This window comes from Harmonia axyridis, chromosome 4 (genome assembly GCF_914767665.1).
Source record: "Harmonia axyridis chromosome 4, icHarAxyr1.1, whole genome shotgun sequence".
In the NCBI taxonomy this organism is placed as follows: Eukaryota; Metazoa; Arthropoda; class Insecta; order Coleoptera; family Coccinellidae; genus Harmonia; species Harmonia axyridis.
The window spans coordinates 6,401,585-6,418,980 of record NC_059504.1 but is presented as its reverse complement, the minus strand read 5'-3'; the positions used below and the strand labels follow the sequence as shown (position 1 = coordinate 6,418,980).

The following is a 17,396-nucleotide window of genomic DNA, read 5'->3' as shown; positions in this document are numbered from 1 at the left end:
TCTAAGGTGATATTTCTATGCCCCTAGCATAGTATGAAATATAGAAAAAGAAGAATCGCTTTGTCCGATATCGATTTCAAATTCCATTGGCGTAGAATGTAGGTAGATTTATATGTGATCATATTTGAAGTTTTAAGTCGGGAGAACCAATTTTTTTGAGGCATACATGCTAAAATTGCAGATTTAACGGTTTAAATTTCTAACAAATATTTTTTTGTTGGAAAATTTATATATTTCAATTTATAAAGGGATCTTAGGATTTGACAAATATAGATATTATATGTATGGATGTTTGATTAAAATTTTTTTTTTGAAGAAGTTATGTTGAAAAGTAACAAAAAATATACATCAAATAATATATTAACATTTTACTTGTAAGTTGAGATTTTCTACAACATTCCTCAACAGCTCTATAGTCTTACATTAAATTCTAAAGAAATGCAAATTTAACATGGAATACTGAAGGAATTTCAATCAACATTAATTACCATGATGGACCATCTAATTAAATATTTTTATATATGTATATATTATATTCTATAAAATATTATTTAAAGGTAAGAAAAGGCAACAAATATACATTAATTACAAACAGAAGGTATGTGATCCTCATTATTGATTTTTTTATTACTACTAAAAATAGAAAAATTCATAAGAATAAAAATATATTTCAAAATGAAATAAATCGAAATAGATGGATCAGTGTGAATCCTTTTGAAAATACTGTAATTATATATTTATATGCTTAAAATATGAATACATTTAAATGCAGTAATGCCATTGTTTCTAATTTATGTTCAACCACCTATCTTTGGTAAATAACTCTTTATTTGTAATGGTGATGAAAACTCAAGAAGAATGAGAAAAAGTCATAAATTCAGTCTGATCTATCGTAATATTAATAGCTATTTGAATGGTAACTATGAGAATGTGATATTTGAGTATGAATTACCTACCATATTAACTATAATGTGGAGGAATAAGAATAAAGAAAAAAGGATGGTAAATATTACCTCTTGCTTTACATTTTTAATATTAAATTTTTTTCCGAGCAGTATAAACTGCATATGAATCATTTGAAATAATTTGAATGCATCAACTTATTTGAAATGATTTTCATCTTGACTTTAAATCAATATTATTGAAAGTCAAGTTTTTTTTTCAATTTAGGTTTTAAATTCATAGCAAATGTACCTTCTAATCAATATTCGCATTGCACTTTGGCTCGAAAGTATTAAAAACACAAAACCAAATTTTGGTTTCGATGACACTTCTGGAACTCTATAACTTTCGAATATTGAAATTTAAATTCATGAATTTATATTCATCACATTCACCATGGAAATGTCATTATTAAATTAAATATAAGTCTATTCAACCATAAAACTCTAATTCAATATATACAAAACAAAATAAATAATAATCAAACTTAACATTTAGTATTGAACAAAAATTATATAATATATGCACATATTGCACAACACCTATTTCATTTGCATAATTTTACGAAATGTGCAACACAACATCTAAAACATTAAACAATTATATTCTATTAACGAACAGTTTACTTTTTTCGATCTTCACCTAATGTATAGCTGCAGTATACATAAAATGACATTTATCTGAAATAACCGATCAATATTTGTATTCAAAATCCATTGAATATTCATCTATATTCACATAGTCAAACACTAATAACTCAATATATACATTTCAGGAATGCTGTTGAAAAATTAAATTAACGGAATGATAATAATTTTTTCCATCTAATTCAAAAAGAAAGATTATAAAATACATCGTTCGAATTAAAATATGATAATCGCATATTTCATAAATATATCCACAGGTAACAATATATTTTGAATTCAAATGATGTAACCTTTTTTTTCTTTTGACATTAAAAAAATCAACATATATAAATGGCCGGTAAAATATGTCATTCCTTATATTTATCGGTAGTATAATAAATAAGCATACACGAAATGAATAAATCTAATCAGTTATAGGAAGTGGATCTAAGATGCTACGATTTTCCAAAGATTCCCTCAACATATTGAATAGCTGAAGTTGTTGTTCGGGTTTAAGATATAATACCTGTGCAAGAAGTTTCTGAGGACTGTCAGTTTGTATGAAACTACTTATATAAACATTCACAAAAGTTGCCATCAAAAACTGGCAATCAAATCGATCCATAATACCCCCATGTCCTGGGATAACATCTCCAAAATCCTGTAAGAAACATGGCGTTAGAATTTTTTCATATATAAATACTATTGTCTGAAGTAGTATTATTGTTACGCCACTGTCTCGACGTTCTTCTGTGATCCTAACCTATATCTATGATATTTATATATTTTGACATTACGAATAATCTTTACAATTTACAAACAATAACGATGATTATCTAGTTTATGATAACTAATTCCTATTTCAAAAGTGCATAAGCTCAATTTAAAGATAAACGTTTGGTTGAGTAGTCGATTGCAGCAGTCTATTTCAAGTATACGCCCTATTTTTATATTTGAAGAAAAAATGAATTCGGAATTGAAAATTGATTCTGGATTATGTATGGGACCTGGAACTCATATGGTACCTTTAGAATTATTTGATACAAATAGGAAAAGACTTGTGGATAGGCTTAAAACAAAAAATGCTCCCAAAAACAGTATTGTACTATTAGAAGGTGGAAACGATGTTCCAGTTCATGATTCAGACATAACATATTTATTTCGCCAAGAATCATATTTCATGTGGGCATTCGGAATAACCGATCCAGGATGCTATGGAGCTATTGAAGTAGATACAGGTATTGCTCATATCTTCATTCCAAAATTCCCTGCAGAATATGCAGTATGGATGGGAAGAATTCTAGAGAAAGATGAATGGCGTAATAAATATGGAATTGAGAATGTACACTATGTTGAAGATTTGAATAATGTAATGAATGATTTGAAACCAAGTACAATTCTCACTTTGAAAGGTATGAATACCGATAGTGGATTATGTAGTAAGGAAGCAAGTTTCAAGGGAATTGAAAATTTCAATGTGAACAATACACTTTTATTTAATGAAATTGCGGATCTAAGAGTATGTAAGACCAAATTGGAAATAGAAGTCCTGAAGTATGTGATAGAGATATCGTCAGCTGCCCACCGAAAAGTAATGCGCTATGTATCAGTTGGAAAAACTGAATACCAATGTGAATCCGTATTTTTGCATTATTGTTATGAAGTAGGAGGATGCAGACACGTTTCATATACATGCATTTGTGGAACTGGGCATAATGCCTCAATCCTCCATTATGGTCATGCTGGAGCTCCAAATGACAGAAAGATTAAAGAAGGAGATATGTGCCTTTTTGATATGGGAGCCAATTACTATGGATATGCATCAGACATAACCTGCTCATATCCAGTGAGCGGAGTATTTACTGAAGATCAAAAAACCATATATAATGCTGTATTAAATGCTAATCTTGCTGTTTTATCTTCTGCTAAACCTGGGGTCTCTTGGGCAGATCTTCATATTCTTGCTGCAAAAACTCTCTTAGAAGATTTGAAGAAAGCAGGTATTGTTAAGGGCAACGTTCAAGAAATGTTGAAAGACGGGGTTGCAGCAATTTTTCAACCTCATGGTCTGGGTCATCTAATGGGTTTAGATGTGCATGATGTTGGCGGTTACTTACCCAACAACCCGCCAAGACCAACACATATACCAGGTGTTGATAAATTAAGAACAGCAAGAATTTTGGAAGAAAACATGGTTTTAACTATAGAGCCTGGATGTTATTTCATTGATCACTTGTTAGACCATGCACTGAAAGATCCTAATTTATCCAAATATTTTGAAGCTGATGTTGTGAATAGATTCAGAGGTTTTGGCGGTGTTAGAATTGAAGACGATGTCCTGATCACCAAAGATGGAGCAGTTAATTTAACAAAAGTTCCAAGAACTGTTGAAGAAATTGAGAGATGGATGGCTGGCAAAGATGATGATAAATATTAAAGGATTAACAACTATAATTTCTATACCAGATAAGATATCAATGAACTGGCAATTTACTTCCAACCTAATCTTATATTATCTAGATTCTAGAATTTATCAATTTTCATTATGAAGAAAATGATTATGCATATATGTGTATTATTATTACGTATATTTTATATTTATACATGAGGTTAGCTTTAATGGTATTGGATGGATTGAAAATATTTGAATAAAAAACAAATCCTTACCTTTATTTTGAAAGCTCTCTTAAATCCTGAAGCGAAAAACCCTCCAAAAGGTCCAATAACACTACTGAAGAGCGAAAGTGAAAGGGAATGGAGTACAAATGGATATGCTGTTATAGTTGTAGGAATACCGATCTAAAACATTGAACATTTGATTGAAATTGCATACTACTAATTTCATAGTAAATATTATCAAAATTAAATGGTAATATGAACCATAATCAAAATAATACAAGACTTGGCAGAATACATTATCACATAAAAAAACATCAAGTTTTATCAGAATGTTAATACTTCAACAACGGCTTCAAACTTGGCCATTCTCTGTAAAAGCAGTTCTTAATGAAAAAACTCCCAACTCAATATTGAAACAATTCCATTTTGTTACTGGTCTCAAGATTAACCAACGACACATCTTATCAATTAAGAACTTTTCTCGGAAACTATGTTTATTAAATGTGTAATAGTATATTCTAAAACAAGTTGCAAAATGGGCTCCTATTCCAACACGAATGCGAAATTCGAACGCATGAGTGTTGGAATTGCCTTCTGCAACGAGTATTAGACGATATTTTCTCTACTTCAGTCAAGTTTTGTGGAATATTTTCAAAATTCAATGAAAAATTCAGATTATACATCCTAGTGACATTTTGTATTGTATCTTGGTAGTTGGTGTAACTGTTACGAAAATTTACAGTTTACAGAATATGAATTTGAATCGTACATCTCGAATTTTGAAATAATTTATAATTACCCATCAGAATTTTATAACATGACCTTATATTTTTGTGAAAAAGAAAGTTTCCCAATCTAAAGGCTTTAACACCAATTTTCTTGATGATCTTGTGAAACCCTTCAGGTTTTCTATGAGATTAATGCTTTTGAGTAGCATGGAATTCCTTATTCACAGCAAATCTCTAACGGGTGTTTTTTTTCGAGGTATATTACTTTAAGTTGGCATTACTGTTCAAGATGGCGACCGATTTAACAGCTGTCAAGTGATTTATTCTCAGTTTGGTTTGGCAATTCATCATGAATAGACTCACGCCTGAACAACGCTTGCAAATTTTGCACTTTTATTTCGAAAATAATGGTTCTGTGCGGAATACGTATCGCGCACTACGTCCATTTTATTTTGTTTTGCGATGAAGCGCACTTCTGGTTGAATGGCTACGTCAACAAACAAAACTGCCGCATTTAAAGTGAAGCTAATCCTCAAGTGTATGTCAAAACACCGTTACATCCAAAAAAACTGACTGTTTGGTGCGCTTTATGGGCTGGTGGAATCATTGGTCCGTACTTCTTCAAAAACGATGATGGCCAGAACGTTACAGTCAATGGTGATCGGTATAGAGCAATGATTAATAACTTTTTCATTCCTGAATTGAACAACCATGATGTCCAGGAGCTGTGGTTCCAACAAGACGGCGCAACATGTCACACAGCTCGTGCCACAATCGATTTATTGAAAGAGACGTTTGGTGACCGCCTAATTTCACGTTTTGGACCTGTGAATTGGTCTCCAAGATCTTGTGATTTAACACCGCTAGACTACTTTCTGTGGGGCTATGTAAAGTCAATGGTCTATGCGGATAAGCCACAAACCCTTGACCATTTGGAAGACAACATTCGCCGTGTTATTGCCGATATACGGCCACAACTGTTGGAAAAAGTTATCGAAAATTGGACGTCCAGATTGGACTACATCCGAGCCAGCCGTGGAGGTCATATGCCAGAAATCATATTTAAAATGTAATGCCACAAGATTATCTTGCGGACAAATAAAATTCAAGTCAATCGAAAAATCCATTGTTGTTTTATTGCAATTTAAAGTTTTATAGCTCTAAAAAAAAACACCCTTTTTAACCAGAATTTTAAATGCGTAAAAATCTGAAGAATCTTTTTGAAAAATTTATATTTCAAAAGACAACTATGAATAATCGTGAAATTCAGAAAAACATTGCTTTTATTACACTTAATAGAATATTTTTTATTGCAAAGTCAAAGTTCAGGAATGGATTTCATTTTATAATAAAGCTATGTGTAAAAGAAAAAATACTCACCAAATTGAGTCCGGAAAAGCAACTAGGAAGATTGTACTCTGCAGGTTTGAATAAAACACTGACCTCACAGTCCATAGTCATTCGTCCTAAACTTTGACTGTATTCAATTGGACACACGAAGTAAGGAAACTGGCACATAAAGTACGAAATCTGCAAAAACAAAAATTGAATGAATCTTTCGTTCGGTAAATATTCATTGACACTTACCAAACATCCAAAAACCACTGTTGAGAAACCACCTCCAATGAATCCCTCCCAAGTTTTTTTGGGTGATAATTTGATGAGTGGAGTTTTTCCGAAGAAAAATCCGAAAACGTATGCCATAATGTCGTTGCATATAATCATGGATACAGGTACAATGAACCAGATCAGTCCCTCGAAAATATTTTTTATGATCAGATAGGACTGCGTTACCACAATCAATAGAGCTACATGTGTCCAAGCAAACAGGGAGAATTGCTTCATGTAGTACTTTTTTACCAGACTGAGGACAAACCAGACGAACCCTCCACAATACAGGCAGAAGGAGATGAATCGGTGGTATGTAACCAACCAACGCAATAAATCCTGGAAGAAACAGAGAATGGACTAGTTTAGTGATGTTGATAATACTATATTTGACACGATAGAATTAAAATATAGAGCAAAACTGATAAATCAGTGAAAACATTTTGAAAATCCATCAATAAATGACTGAGAAATAGATTATTTAAATTTATGTATTTTAGCGCGGAACGTCTTTGGTCTGTGACGTCACGGCACTTGCCTGTGATCGCTACACCATAAATTACTTTTAAATACTTAGCCGCGCCAAGGCTCTCGCACCGTTTGTAGTTGTACAGTGTAGTTTTAACTCGAGTTTTGTTTTTATGTCACCATAATGGAAGAAGGCTTCGTGAAAGGACAAAGTGACAATTTGCCTAAAATAGATATATTCGCAATGATGGAGTTTTTTTCTTCAAATCCATCTTATGTCAGTGCTGAAATAAAAGGAGTTGAACTTTTCAAGTAAGTATCTACTTTTGAGTTGGCTTCATCATTGTTCAACTTATAACGATGATTTATTTAAGAACCGTTTCATAAACAGTACATAAACATTGAGTACTGGTTGTTGAAGTCTATCAATGGCAAAACATATTTAAGTGAGGAGTAAAAAGTAAAAAGAGAAAAAAGTAATTTATATGTATGTATATAGTAAGTTATTTCAGCCATCGTGTAACGAACAAAACACGACACGAACGGCACAAGTGATTGTACAGCAATGAATTCGTAAGCACTCTGCGAATACCAGTCGTCTAGTGTGTGACGTCACGCCACTTACACGTACTATGAAATTATTCTTCCAAGCGCAACTTCAAAGTTCCATAACTTTTTCATTTCTGTAGATATTTCAATGATTCTTCCACATTTTTGTTTCATTTTACTTAAATTTTCAGAATTAATTCTTAACAAAAAAATGAAAACTAGTCCATTATATTGAAGTGCAATTTGTTGACAAGAAATTATCAAATTTTGTATAGAATTTTTAAGGCTACAATTATTTAAAAAAATCTAATCAATTTCTGAATTCATCCTTGGGAGATTGACTCGCTAAATTAAATTTGTTCCAAATGTTTATATCTGTAGGGCCTTTGGAAAATCCCTATAACTTGGAAATTAATGAATTTATTCAGATGAGATTTTGAAGTGAATTCTAGAAGAATGGAGGTAAGTACTGAGTTTATGATAATCAGAACTCTATTACGTGTTCAAAATGAGATTATTCATTCAAATATCAATACTGCGCTTATTTCCTCATTTGATAGCCAATAAGTAGAGTTCTCAATGATTATCAAACGATACGTGTTAAAATTTAACAGCAGTCCGACCATTAGTTTATGAGATATTGCGTTGTGAGTGTAGCTACTTTTGTTATTTGAAAAAAGATGAAAAAAAAAAAGAATTTCGTGTGCTGATAAAATATTGCTTTTTGAAGGAAAAAATACAGTTGAAGCAAAATCTTGGCTTGATGAAGAGTTTCCGGGGTATGCACCAGGAAAATCAACCATCATTGATGGTGGTATGCTAAGTTCAAACGTGGTGAAATGAGCACCCAAGACGGGAACGTAGTGGACGCCTAAAAGAGGCTGCACCGACGAAAAAATCAAAAGAGTTCACAAAATAATTTTGAATGACCGTAAAGTGGAGTTGATTGTGAAGATATAATTTGAACGTGTATCATCATATCATTCACGAATATTTGTACATGAGAAAGCAGTGTTCAAGATGGGTGCCGCGCGAGCTCACAATCGATCAAAAGCAACAACGTGTTAATGATTCTGAGCAGTGTTTGAAGCTGTTCAAGTGCAAGAAATCTGAATTTTTGCGTCGATATGTGACAATGGATGAAACATGGCTCCATCATTTCATTCCGGAGTCCTATCGACAGTCAGCTGAGTGAACTGCACACGATGAACCATCCAAAGCGAGGAAAAACATAACAGTCAGCTGGCAAGGTTATGGCATCAGTATTCTGGGATGCGCAAGGTATAATATTCATTGATTACCTCCAAAAGGGCCAGAACATCAACAGCGAATTTGATATAGCATTATTGGATCGTTTAACGGATGAAATCTTAAAAAACGGCCCCAATTGAATAAAAAAAAAGGTGCTGTTTCATCAAGACAATGCGCCGTGTCACAAATCAATGAAAACAATGGCATGAATTGGAGTTAGAATTGCTTCTGCATCCACCGTATTCGCCAGATCTGGCCCCCAGTGACTTTTTCTTGTTCTCAGACCTTAAAAGAATTCTCGCTGGAAATAAATTTAGCGCCAATGAAGAAGTAATCGCCGAAATTGAGACCTATTTTGAAGCGAAATACAAATCGTACTACAAAAATGTTATCGAAAAGTTGAAAGATCGCTATAATCGCTGTATCGCCCTCGAAGGCAACTATGTTGAAATATAAGATCAAATTTTTCCAAAAAAAAATGTATTTTAATATGGTAGACCGGGGACTTTTCTACTGGCCTGTTAGAAAGTATTTCATGATTTTGTGTCATATTTCGTTTTTCTAGGAAATTATAAAAAAACTAGATTTTTCCAAAAATTGAAAATGTTCGAAAGTTGTGATATTCATTTTTTTCAATACGAGATATTTTCGCAAGATTCCATTAGCAATGATTAGGCAAGATACCACCAGACAGTGAGGTTACATGTACTGATCTTCGTGAATTATACCGCAAAACATTCTGACCGGAAAATCATCTATTTATAGAATGCATTATATATTCTATTCCAAAGATAGGTGCGAATTACAATAGCTAACACTCCACTCAATAAGACTAACGCGCAGATGGCACCGTCATTGTCATACCACTTTTTTCTCCTTAAAATCAATTTTCAAAAGATCCTATCAGAATTGCAAATGTGCACCAGCGGTTAACATGCTGTAGGCTAACTTCAAATTTGACTTTAATGAAGAAGTGATTGCCGACGAATCTTTCTTCGAAAATGTATTGAAAAGTTAAAGGAACGTTCTTCAAGAAAAAACGTGTTTTCAATTGCAGAGACCGGGACTTATTAAGTGCAGTGATAATATTACACCTATTTCATGATTTTAGTTGGTCATTGATGACGTTTTCTATTTTTTCAGCACCTCAAATTCGTTGCCAATCCGAAACACACAAAAATTTGCATCAACTATAATCACTTAATTTATGGTACAACCATCCTTTATTACATTATGATTACACTTTTTATCAATGAAGGTTTCAACTTTTAGTGACCTAGCAACAATATTTATGTTCAACGATAATGTACTTATTGTATTGGGAATCACCATAATTGTAATGAAAAAATCATTATGGATTTTCATCTTCACATACAAAAAACTTATTTCGAAAGCAATGAATATGAAAAGTTGCGAAAAAATTAGTTCTCTCTTAATTTTTTGCTAAAATTCACCGGTTTTGAGAAAAAAATGATCAACAGATAATACGCCTGAGTTGTGGAGGCTGGAATAATTTTCTACCTTAAATTTATCCAAGAGGCGGATGTCAAAATGTTATTTATGTTGGAAACTGGTACAAATATAGAATAAATGTAACAAAAAAAAAAACAATTATAAACTTCTCACAAATTAAAAACTATTTTTCGGTTGCCATCTTTAGGGGGCTGTAACTAAGCAAGGGGGGGCTCAAAAAAAAAGGTTTATATGAAAGACCTATCCTATTTTTGACAAGGAATCGCAATTTTTTCGCTATTCATATACACCCTGTAGAATAAAAATATACGTTACATTGAAAAACATACATGAAAAAAATCTAGGATCATTCTTCATATCTTTATTCTGTTTCGATAATACGATATTAAAAATATCCAAACATGATTTTTATAATATAAAAATTTATTTTCCACGTTAATGTGAGCGGTAAGGTAAGAGCTGCTGCTAGGTCTGAATTAAAATCAACTTTAATATTTTGAATAGGATTATGAATCAGATAGGAACATACACAATAGCTAAAATGAGTTATTCAGCAATAAATCCGCTAGATATAGAACCTTGGTAAACAGAACCGAAAAAAAAAAACATAAATTATCATCGAATAGATACGATTCAATAGAAAATGGGAATTTCAGACGCGTCCGTCTAGAAATACACTTAAGCAGATAATAGCATTACCCTTAATTTATCGTGTACTTACCGTCCTATTAATAGCCACACCGAAATAATCGACTAGATTTTCTCCGTAGAAAAAGTAATTCGATGTGAGCAGAAAATACCAGGACAGCGATCGGAACCAAGGAAGACCATGTATTCTGTATACAGCATATCCAATGTTGATAATCTCTTGAAAGCATTTCACTTGAACCACTAATGTCTGTAAGAGAGCCAGAAAAAAAAATTATGAAAATGTTCAGCCTATAATCCTAAAACATACAGGGTGGTCCAGATTTTAGTTCAATAACTTTGGCGTCGGATAGAACAACTCTTTTTATTTAAAAAAGTTCATATAAATATGCACTGTGTCCGTAAAGTATGGAACAAATTCATTTTTAGCCAAACAGACCATTTTAAGAAATAATCCTGAAGCACGTCGATTTTTGATTTGAATTTACCGTATTTTAAAATAATAATCTAATATACAGGGTGAATTACTTTTGAATTACTTTTTAATGACGTCACCGTCATTTTTTTAAATGGAACACCCCCATTTTGTCTCAGTAATCTCTGATTACTCTAGGTGAGCTGATTCCAAAAATGTATCACATGTTGATTCCAATTGGTACAGGGTGGACAAAAATACAATAGTTTTGTGTGTGTTCATAAAGTAACACGTAACATTCTTTATTAGTTAAATTAACAATATTATCAAAAATACTTGTCTAGCGGCAATTGGTTTGAATGTAACACCCTGTAGTTTGTTAAATTTTTAGATTAATAAAAATGAGCTGTTCACAAACTTGTGGTCTAGCACGAAGAATATGAAAGAAATTATCTCTTATCAATTTAAAAAAAAAAATTAGTCGACTAGTTTTTGTGAAATGTCATATTCGTTGCAAAATGGCGGATGTTCTGATTTCCTATTTAAGATTGTAATCTTGGTAGATCTTAGCAAAATAAAAGTACATATAAATGAATCATCAACTTTTTCATATATTGATTCGTAACAATAATCGTCTATCTGAGCGTACAATTAATAAGTCAGTGAAAAAATTCGAAGAGACTGGATCTGTTACTGATGTCTTAAGGCTCATACATCATCAAAATGCATGCCCGACCGAAACTGTTGCTGCTGTAAGTGAAAGTGTTGGAGAAGACCCCAATTTATCAATTCTTCGGCGCGCAAAAGATTTGGGCCTCTCTTACGGCACGGTATCAAAAATGAAAGATATTTCGTCATTTTAAGGTTAAACGTTTATTACGTTGAATTCAACTGATTTTCTAGAATTGGGGAGTATTTTGTAAGGACACTCACAGTAATCATCAGCGCCAAAGGTCCACCGTATATCACAAGACCGAAGAACACAATCATTATGAGTGTGAAAACGAAGCGCACTATCCAATTCTTCCATTTGTCCGGCAAATCTTGCATCACCCATTCTAGGGTGGTTGGGGCCTTATCTGTACCTGATGGGATCGTATGGGATAAATCCATTTGCGTCTTGAGTTCCAACTTGTCATCTTCACTGTCTATCTGTAACAAACGGGGAAAAATTGTAGAACGTAAAAAAGAATCGGTAGCTTTTGCACGCTGGTTTAAATTTCTCTCCCACATTAGGCCAATTGAAAAGTCCCCGGTCTGATGCACATATGGCGGTGCTAGTATTAGTTCCATATGATTTTTAGTTAGTACCAACTTTCAAACGATACGTGTCAAAATTTGACAGCAGTCCGACCATTAGTTTGTGAGATATTGCGTAGTGAGTGTAGCTACTTTTGTTATTTGAAAAAAGATGGAAGAAAAAGAATTTCGTGTGCTGATAAAATATTGCTTTTCGAAGGGAAAAATACAGCTGAAGCAAAATCTTGGCTTGATGAAGAGTTTCCGGGGTCTGCACCAAGAAAATCAACCATCATTGATTGGTATGCTAAGTTTAAACGTGGTGAAATGAGCACCGAAGACGGCGCACGCAGTGGACGCCCAAAAGAGGATGTCACCGACGAAAAAATCAAAAAAGTTCACAAAATAATTTTGAATTACCGTAAAGTGAAATAAATCCAGATAGCAGATATTGTGAAGATATCATCTGAACGTGTACATCATATCATTCACGAATATTTGTACATGAGAAAGCTGTGTGCAAAATGGGTGCCGCGCGAGCTCACAATCGATCAAAAGCAACAACGTGTTAATGATTCTGAGCGGTGTTTGAAGCTGTTTAAGTGCAATAAACCTGAATTTTTGCGTCGATATGTGACAATGGATGAAACATGGCTCCATCAATTCATTCCGGAGTCCAATCGACAGTCAGCTGAGTGAACTGCACACGATGAACCGAATCCGAAGCGAGGAAAAACACAACAGTCAACTGGCAAGGTGATGGCAGCAGTATTCTGGGATGCTCAAGGTGTAATATTCATTGATTACCTCCAAAAGGGCCAGACCATCAACAGCGATTATTATATAGCGTTATTGGAACGTTTAAAGGATGAAATCGTTAAAAAACGGCCCTATTTGAAGAAAAAAAAGGTGCTGTTTCATCAAGACAAATCAGTGGAAACAATGGCATAATTGCATGAATTGCGCTCCGAATTGCTTCAGCATCCACCGTATTCGCCAGATCTGGCCCCTAGCGACTTTTTCCTGTTCTCAGACCTCAAAAGAATGCTAGCTGGAAAGAAATTTAGCGCCAATGAAGAAGTAATCGCCGAAAATGAGGCCTATTTTGGAGCGAAAGACAAGTCGTACTACAAAAATGGTATCGAAAAGATGGAAGATCGCTATAATCGCTGTATCGACCTCGAAGGCAACTATATGTTGAATAATAAAATCGAATTCTGCCAAAAAAAATGTGTTTTACTATGGTATGGCCTCTTACGATGGTAGAGTGAGAATTATCCTCATAAATGAAGATCATTGAAAATGTGGCTCGGTACAAATCTTCCAACGTACGTTGGCCAATTCATCTCGCATGTCTCGAATTATTGAGTTAAGTGGGTAATTTAAAAGCGTCAGTGCTTCCTCTTCAATTACATTTACTGCCGATGGAAAATATAGCATAAACTTTATACACCGATCAAAGATTGAAGTTCATTAATCCAAGTTGAAATGACCTCAATACCAGTACTATGCCGGCGAAAAAGAACAATTGGGAACCATGAAAATTTATAACCGATTGTATGGCATCTCAGACTACGAATTCTCCAATCAATCGATCAGACACTTAATTTAATAACTCTTATTTTCATCGAGGCAATGGCTGATGTTATAATAATCTTGTTTGGCTTCTAACATACAGGCTCCTGTAACTGTGGCGCGGTGCCCCATATCTCTAGTTATGGAAGAGATATACAGGGTGTAACGTGACAAGAAGAAATACATTATTCAGTATAATGAATTCAATTTTAACTTTGAATGGGACACTTTTTTCAAAGGAGTAGCAAACGAAAGAATTCATGTGTTATGTAACTTTTTTGAAATAAGGTCCTGTTTTTATTCCTTTTGTGATAATATTTGATGTAATCTGATCATTTTTCGGATTTCATAGTTTCCTGTTCAACTTTCTTTCATTGTAAACCGTCAGCACCTACTGATTTGATATTTTAAACAGCCTGTTACAACAATCAGAAGGTGCTGAGGGATTACAATGAAAGAGAGTTGAATAAAATCCGAAAAATTATCAGATCACATCAAATATTATCACAAAAGGAATAAAAACAGGACCGTATTTTGAAAAAGTTACATAACACATGAATTCTTTCGTTTGCTCCCACTCCTTTGAAAAAAGTGTGAAATTCAAAGTAAAAATTGAATTCATTACACTGAACAATGTATTTTTTCATGTCAATAACAATATTTCTCCAAAACGTGTAAAAAATATGGATTTCGTTGTTTAAAGGAAAAAACTCAATAATCTGAGTACTGCCCTGAAAATATTGAATGGTTTGCAATGCATTTTCCTAGAGATGAATTTGAAAAAAAAAATCGCATTATAATATTGATCTTGAAATTATATTGTGAGTTGAATATATTCTGTGAGATACAAAGAAATAATGAATCATTGTGTGAAATTATTTTTAGATTCTACGTAAACTGTGGAAAATAGGAAATATTTTCTCTTCCAGCGATTAAGAAGGCTTCCTTATTAGTAGAATTAATAATAGCGCTAATGAAGTTTTTAAATCATGACTTCATTTTATAGTTTTCGAGAGAAGATTTTTAATTGGCCTTCAAGTTAACGAATCAATTTACTTTTACCATTTGATTCCATTTGAAATGAGATTTTCAAATTTCAATTAAGAAAAGTAATTTTTCAAAAATGTGAATGTTGATGCTACTTTAAATTGAATTAAATTACGCGAGTATAATCTTAATTCATGGAAATCTCATATTTAAACGATAAAATTATTAATTCGAAATCAAAATTATACCACGAAAAAATCTAGAGGTGTAAGTTCCTGTTCTAGCTGCAAATAAACGATAAGATATGTGTTGGAGATAAATGTAATTACTGCTATTAGCATTAGGATATCAATTGATACACTTGAGGAAATCGGATCTAGGCAGGTACAGCTCGAGAATTTCGTGTTAATGAATCTTGATGGTAGTTGAAATAAATTAACAAGAAAACCTTGATGATAAACTAGTATTTTTCATAGTGAAGGTTCAGATGGTACATTCATTATATTGGAGAATGTTATGTTCAAACATAATGATCTTTGTTTATTATTATTATTAATTGAAAACCTGCAGTTTTTAGGCAAAGATTATTTGAAAGGGAAGGCGGGAAATAGACATTTCAAATATTGTTGAATCATTTTCCTGCATTTGCTAACCCAGGAAAATAGTATGATATATTGTCAATTGCATATATGAAGTGATAACATATATTAAATACTTTTTTGAACTACTACATATAATAATTAAATTTTAGGAATATATAGGAAGAATGAAGATCGCCATAAATTCAATTAATTGTCATTCTTAGGGATTGAACTGTGGTGTGGAAAATTATTGTAATATTTAGACACTTCTTAACACAATATATTCACTAGCAATTTTAAATATGAAAAACTGAAGGTAACACATTTGAAAGGTATAATTAGTGAGCACAAAATAAGAAATTATATAGCAGGATAAATCTGAAAGAATCTCAAGAATTGAATAAAGAGGAGGAAGATTTTAATTCAAGAATCATTTCATATAACAAAAAACTGATAAATAATTTATAATTTCTGAATCTTACATGATCACTTTCTGCACTTTCCAAAGGCTTGGGATCAGAATCTTTACGTTTCCTCACTTCAGACATGGCATATATTAAATGTAACCGAAACCGTTTAAATTTTTATTCCGAATAGCACCAAAATCTGTTTATAAATATTAAAATCAATACATGACAAGACCTATACATAAGTTTTCGATGTCTGTAAAATGACAATTGATTTTTAGGTTAATAACACTTGGAAGCCGTTTTTTTGCGAACTACCAATAAAAACAGAGGTCTAAGGAAAAAATTCTTCCTTACAACACTGAAAATAAATAAATCTATGAGTTGTTAATTGAATGCGTTGGATTATTATTGAGAGTAACTATTTTGTTTTCTTTTACTTGATAAATCTCAATCGAATTGACAATTAAATTAAAGGGTGGGTTGCGACTTCTGTAACTAAACTACTCAAAATGGATAAGGTCAGCCGACATCTATGTAAATACATCTATTGAATCGGAAAACAAGGTGATTAAGAACAAAAAAGTTGTTTTTTTACTTTCAATTAGTATTCAGATATTGAAATTCTCATCCAGATAGTAAAAACCTTATAGTAAGATAATATTCTCATTATTTCTAACAACTCTTCACATTTTTCACTATAAAAGGAATAACACAATCAAATTCATGATTGTTTGGTGACCTTTGTCGTTAATTCTATGATAAAGAATTTTTTGAGTAGAGAGAAGTTATATCATCAAAAGTCAAACAAGGAATATAGCTTTTTTGTAATTTGTTGATAAATTTTCCATGAACTCTAAACTGTATTGAAATCCTCTGAAATAAATCGAAAAGTGTTTATTTAATATTACTAATGAATAAATACAATCATTCAATATATGATAATGAAAAGTTCACATGGGACTTAACGTAACACAACCACGTGATGGAAATATTGAGGAATTTTTATGAATTCACGTTTAGATATTTTCTACTAATTGGATGCGAATTTGAATATCTAAAATGTTAATTTATAGTAATATAAAGGTTTTTAACCATATTTTTTGATTGAATTGGCGAATTGTCCTGTATTTACATGGAGATCAGCTTATTTAACCCATTTTAGATAGTTCGGTTACAGACGGCGCAATCTATCCTAGAATCGCGGATAAAAAACGTTTTTTTTACGTCACTGATCGATTTCCAGCATAGAATGAAGAATGCAATAATCTGTGATAGAA

General features: G+C 32.5%; 2 protein-coding genes across 2 annotated transcripts; one reads left to right on the top strand and one right to left on the bottom strand.

The window, feature by feature from the left end:
- Nucleotides 1-344: 344 nt before the first annotated feature.
- Nucleotides 345-16,389, bottom strand: LOC123677662 (phosphatidate cytidylyltransferase, photoreceptor-specific). Its single transcript, XM_045614323.1, has 7 exons — nt 16,192-16,389; nt 12,261-12,479; nt 10,986-11,162; nt 6,503-6,862; nt 6,296-6,445; nt 4,236-4,367; nt 345-2,229 (listed from the first exon to the last, which is right to left on the bottom strand). Exons 1-7 carry the CDS (start codon nt 16,255-16,257, stop codon nt 1,993-1,995), a joined length of 1,341 nt encoding a protein of 446 aa, XP_045470279.1. The 5' UTR covers nt 16,258-16,389; the 3' UTR covers nt 345-1,992.
- Nucleotides 2,356-4,234, top strand: LOC123677661 (xaa-Pro dipeptidase). The gene has a single exon (XM_045614322.1). It carries the CDS (start codon nt 2,533-2,535, stop codon nt 4,003-4,005), a length of 1,473 nt encoding a protein of 490 aa, XP_045470278.1. The 5' UTR covers nt 2,356-2,532; the 3' UTR covers nt 4,006-4,234.
- Nucleotides 16,390-17,396: the final 1,007 nt, after the last annotated feature.

Excerpts from the sequence above, each read along its gene's own strand:
- LOC123677661 (XM_045614322.1), top strand. The coding sequence starts at position 2,533 with ATGAATTCGGAATTGAAAATTGATTCTGGATTATGTATGGGACCTGGA.
- LOC123677662 (XM_045614323.1), bottom strand. The coding sequence starts at position 16,257 with ATGTCTGAAGTGAGGAAACGTAAAGATTCTGATCCCAAGCCTTTGGAA. Across the intron at positions 6,863-10,985 it reads GTGTGGCTATTAATAGGACG|GATTTATTGCGTTGGTTGGT; the intron begins GTAAGTACACGA and ends TGTTTCTTCCAG. Across the intron at positions 6,446-6,502 it reads CAGTGGTTTTTGGATGTTTG|ATTTCGTACTTTATGTGCCA; the intron begins GTAAGTGTCAAT and ends TTGTTTTTGCAG.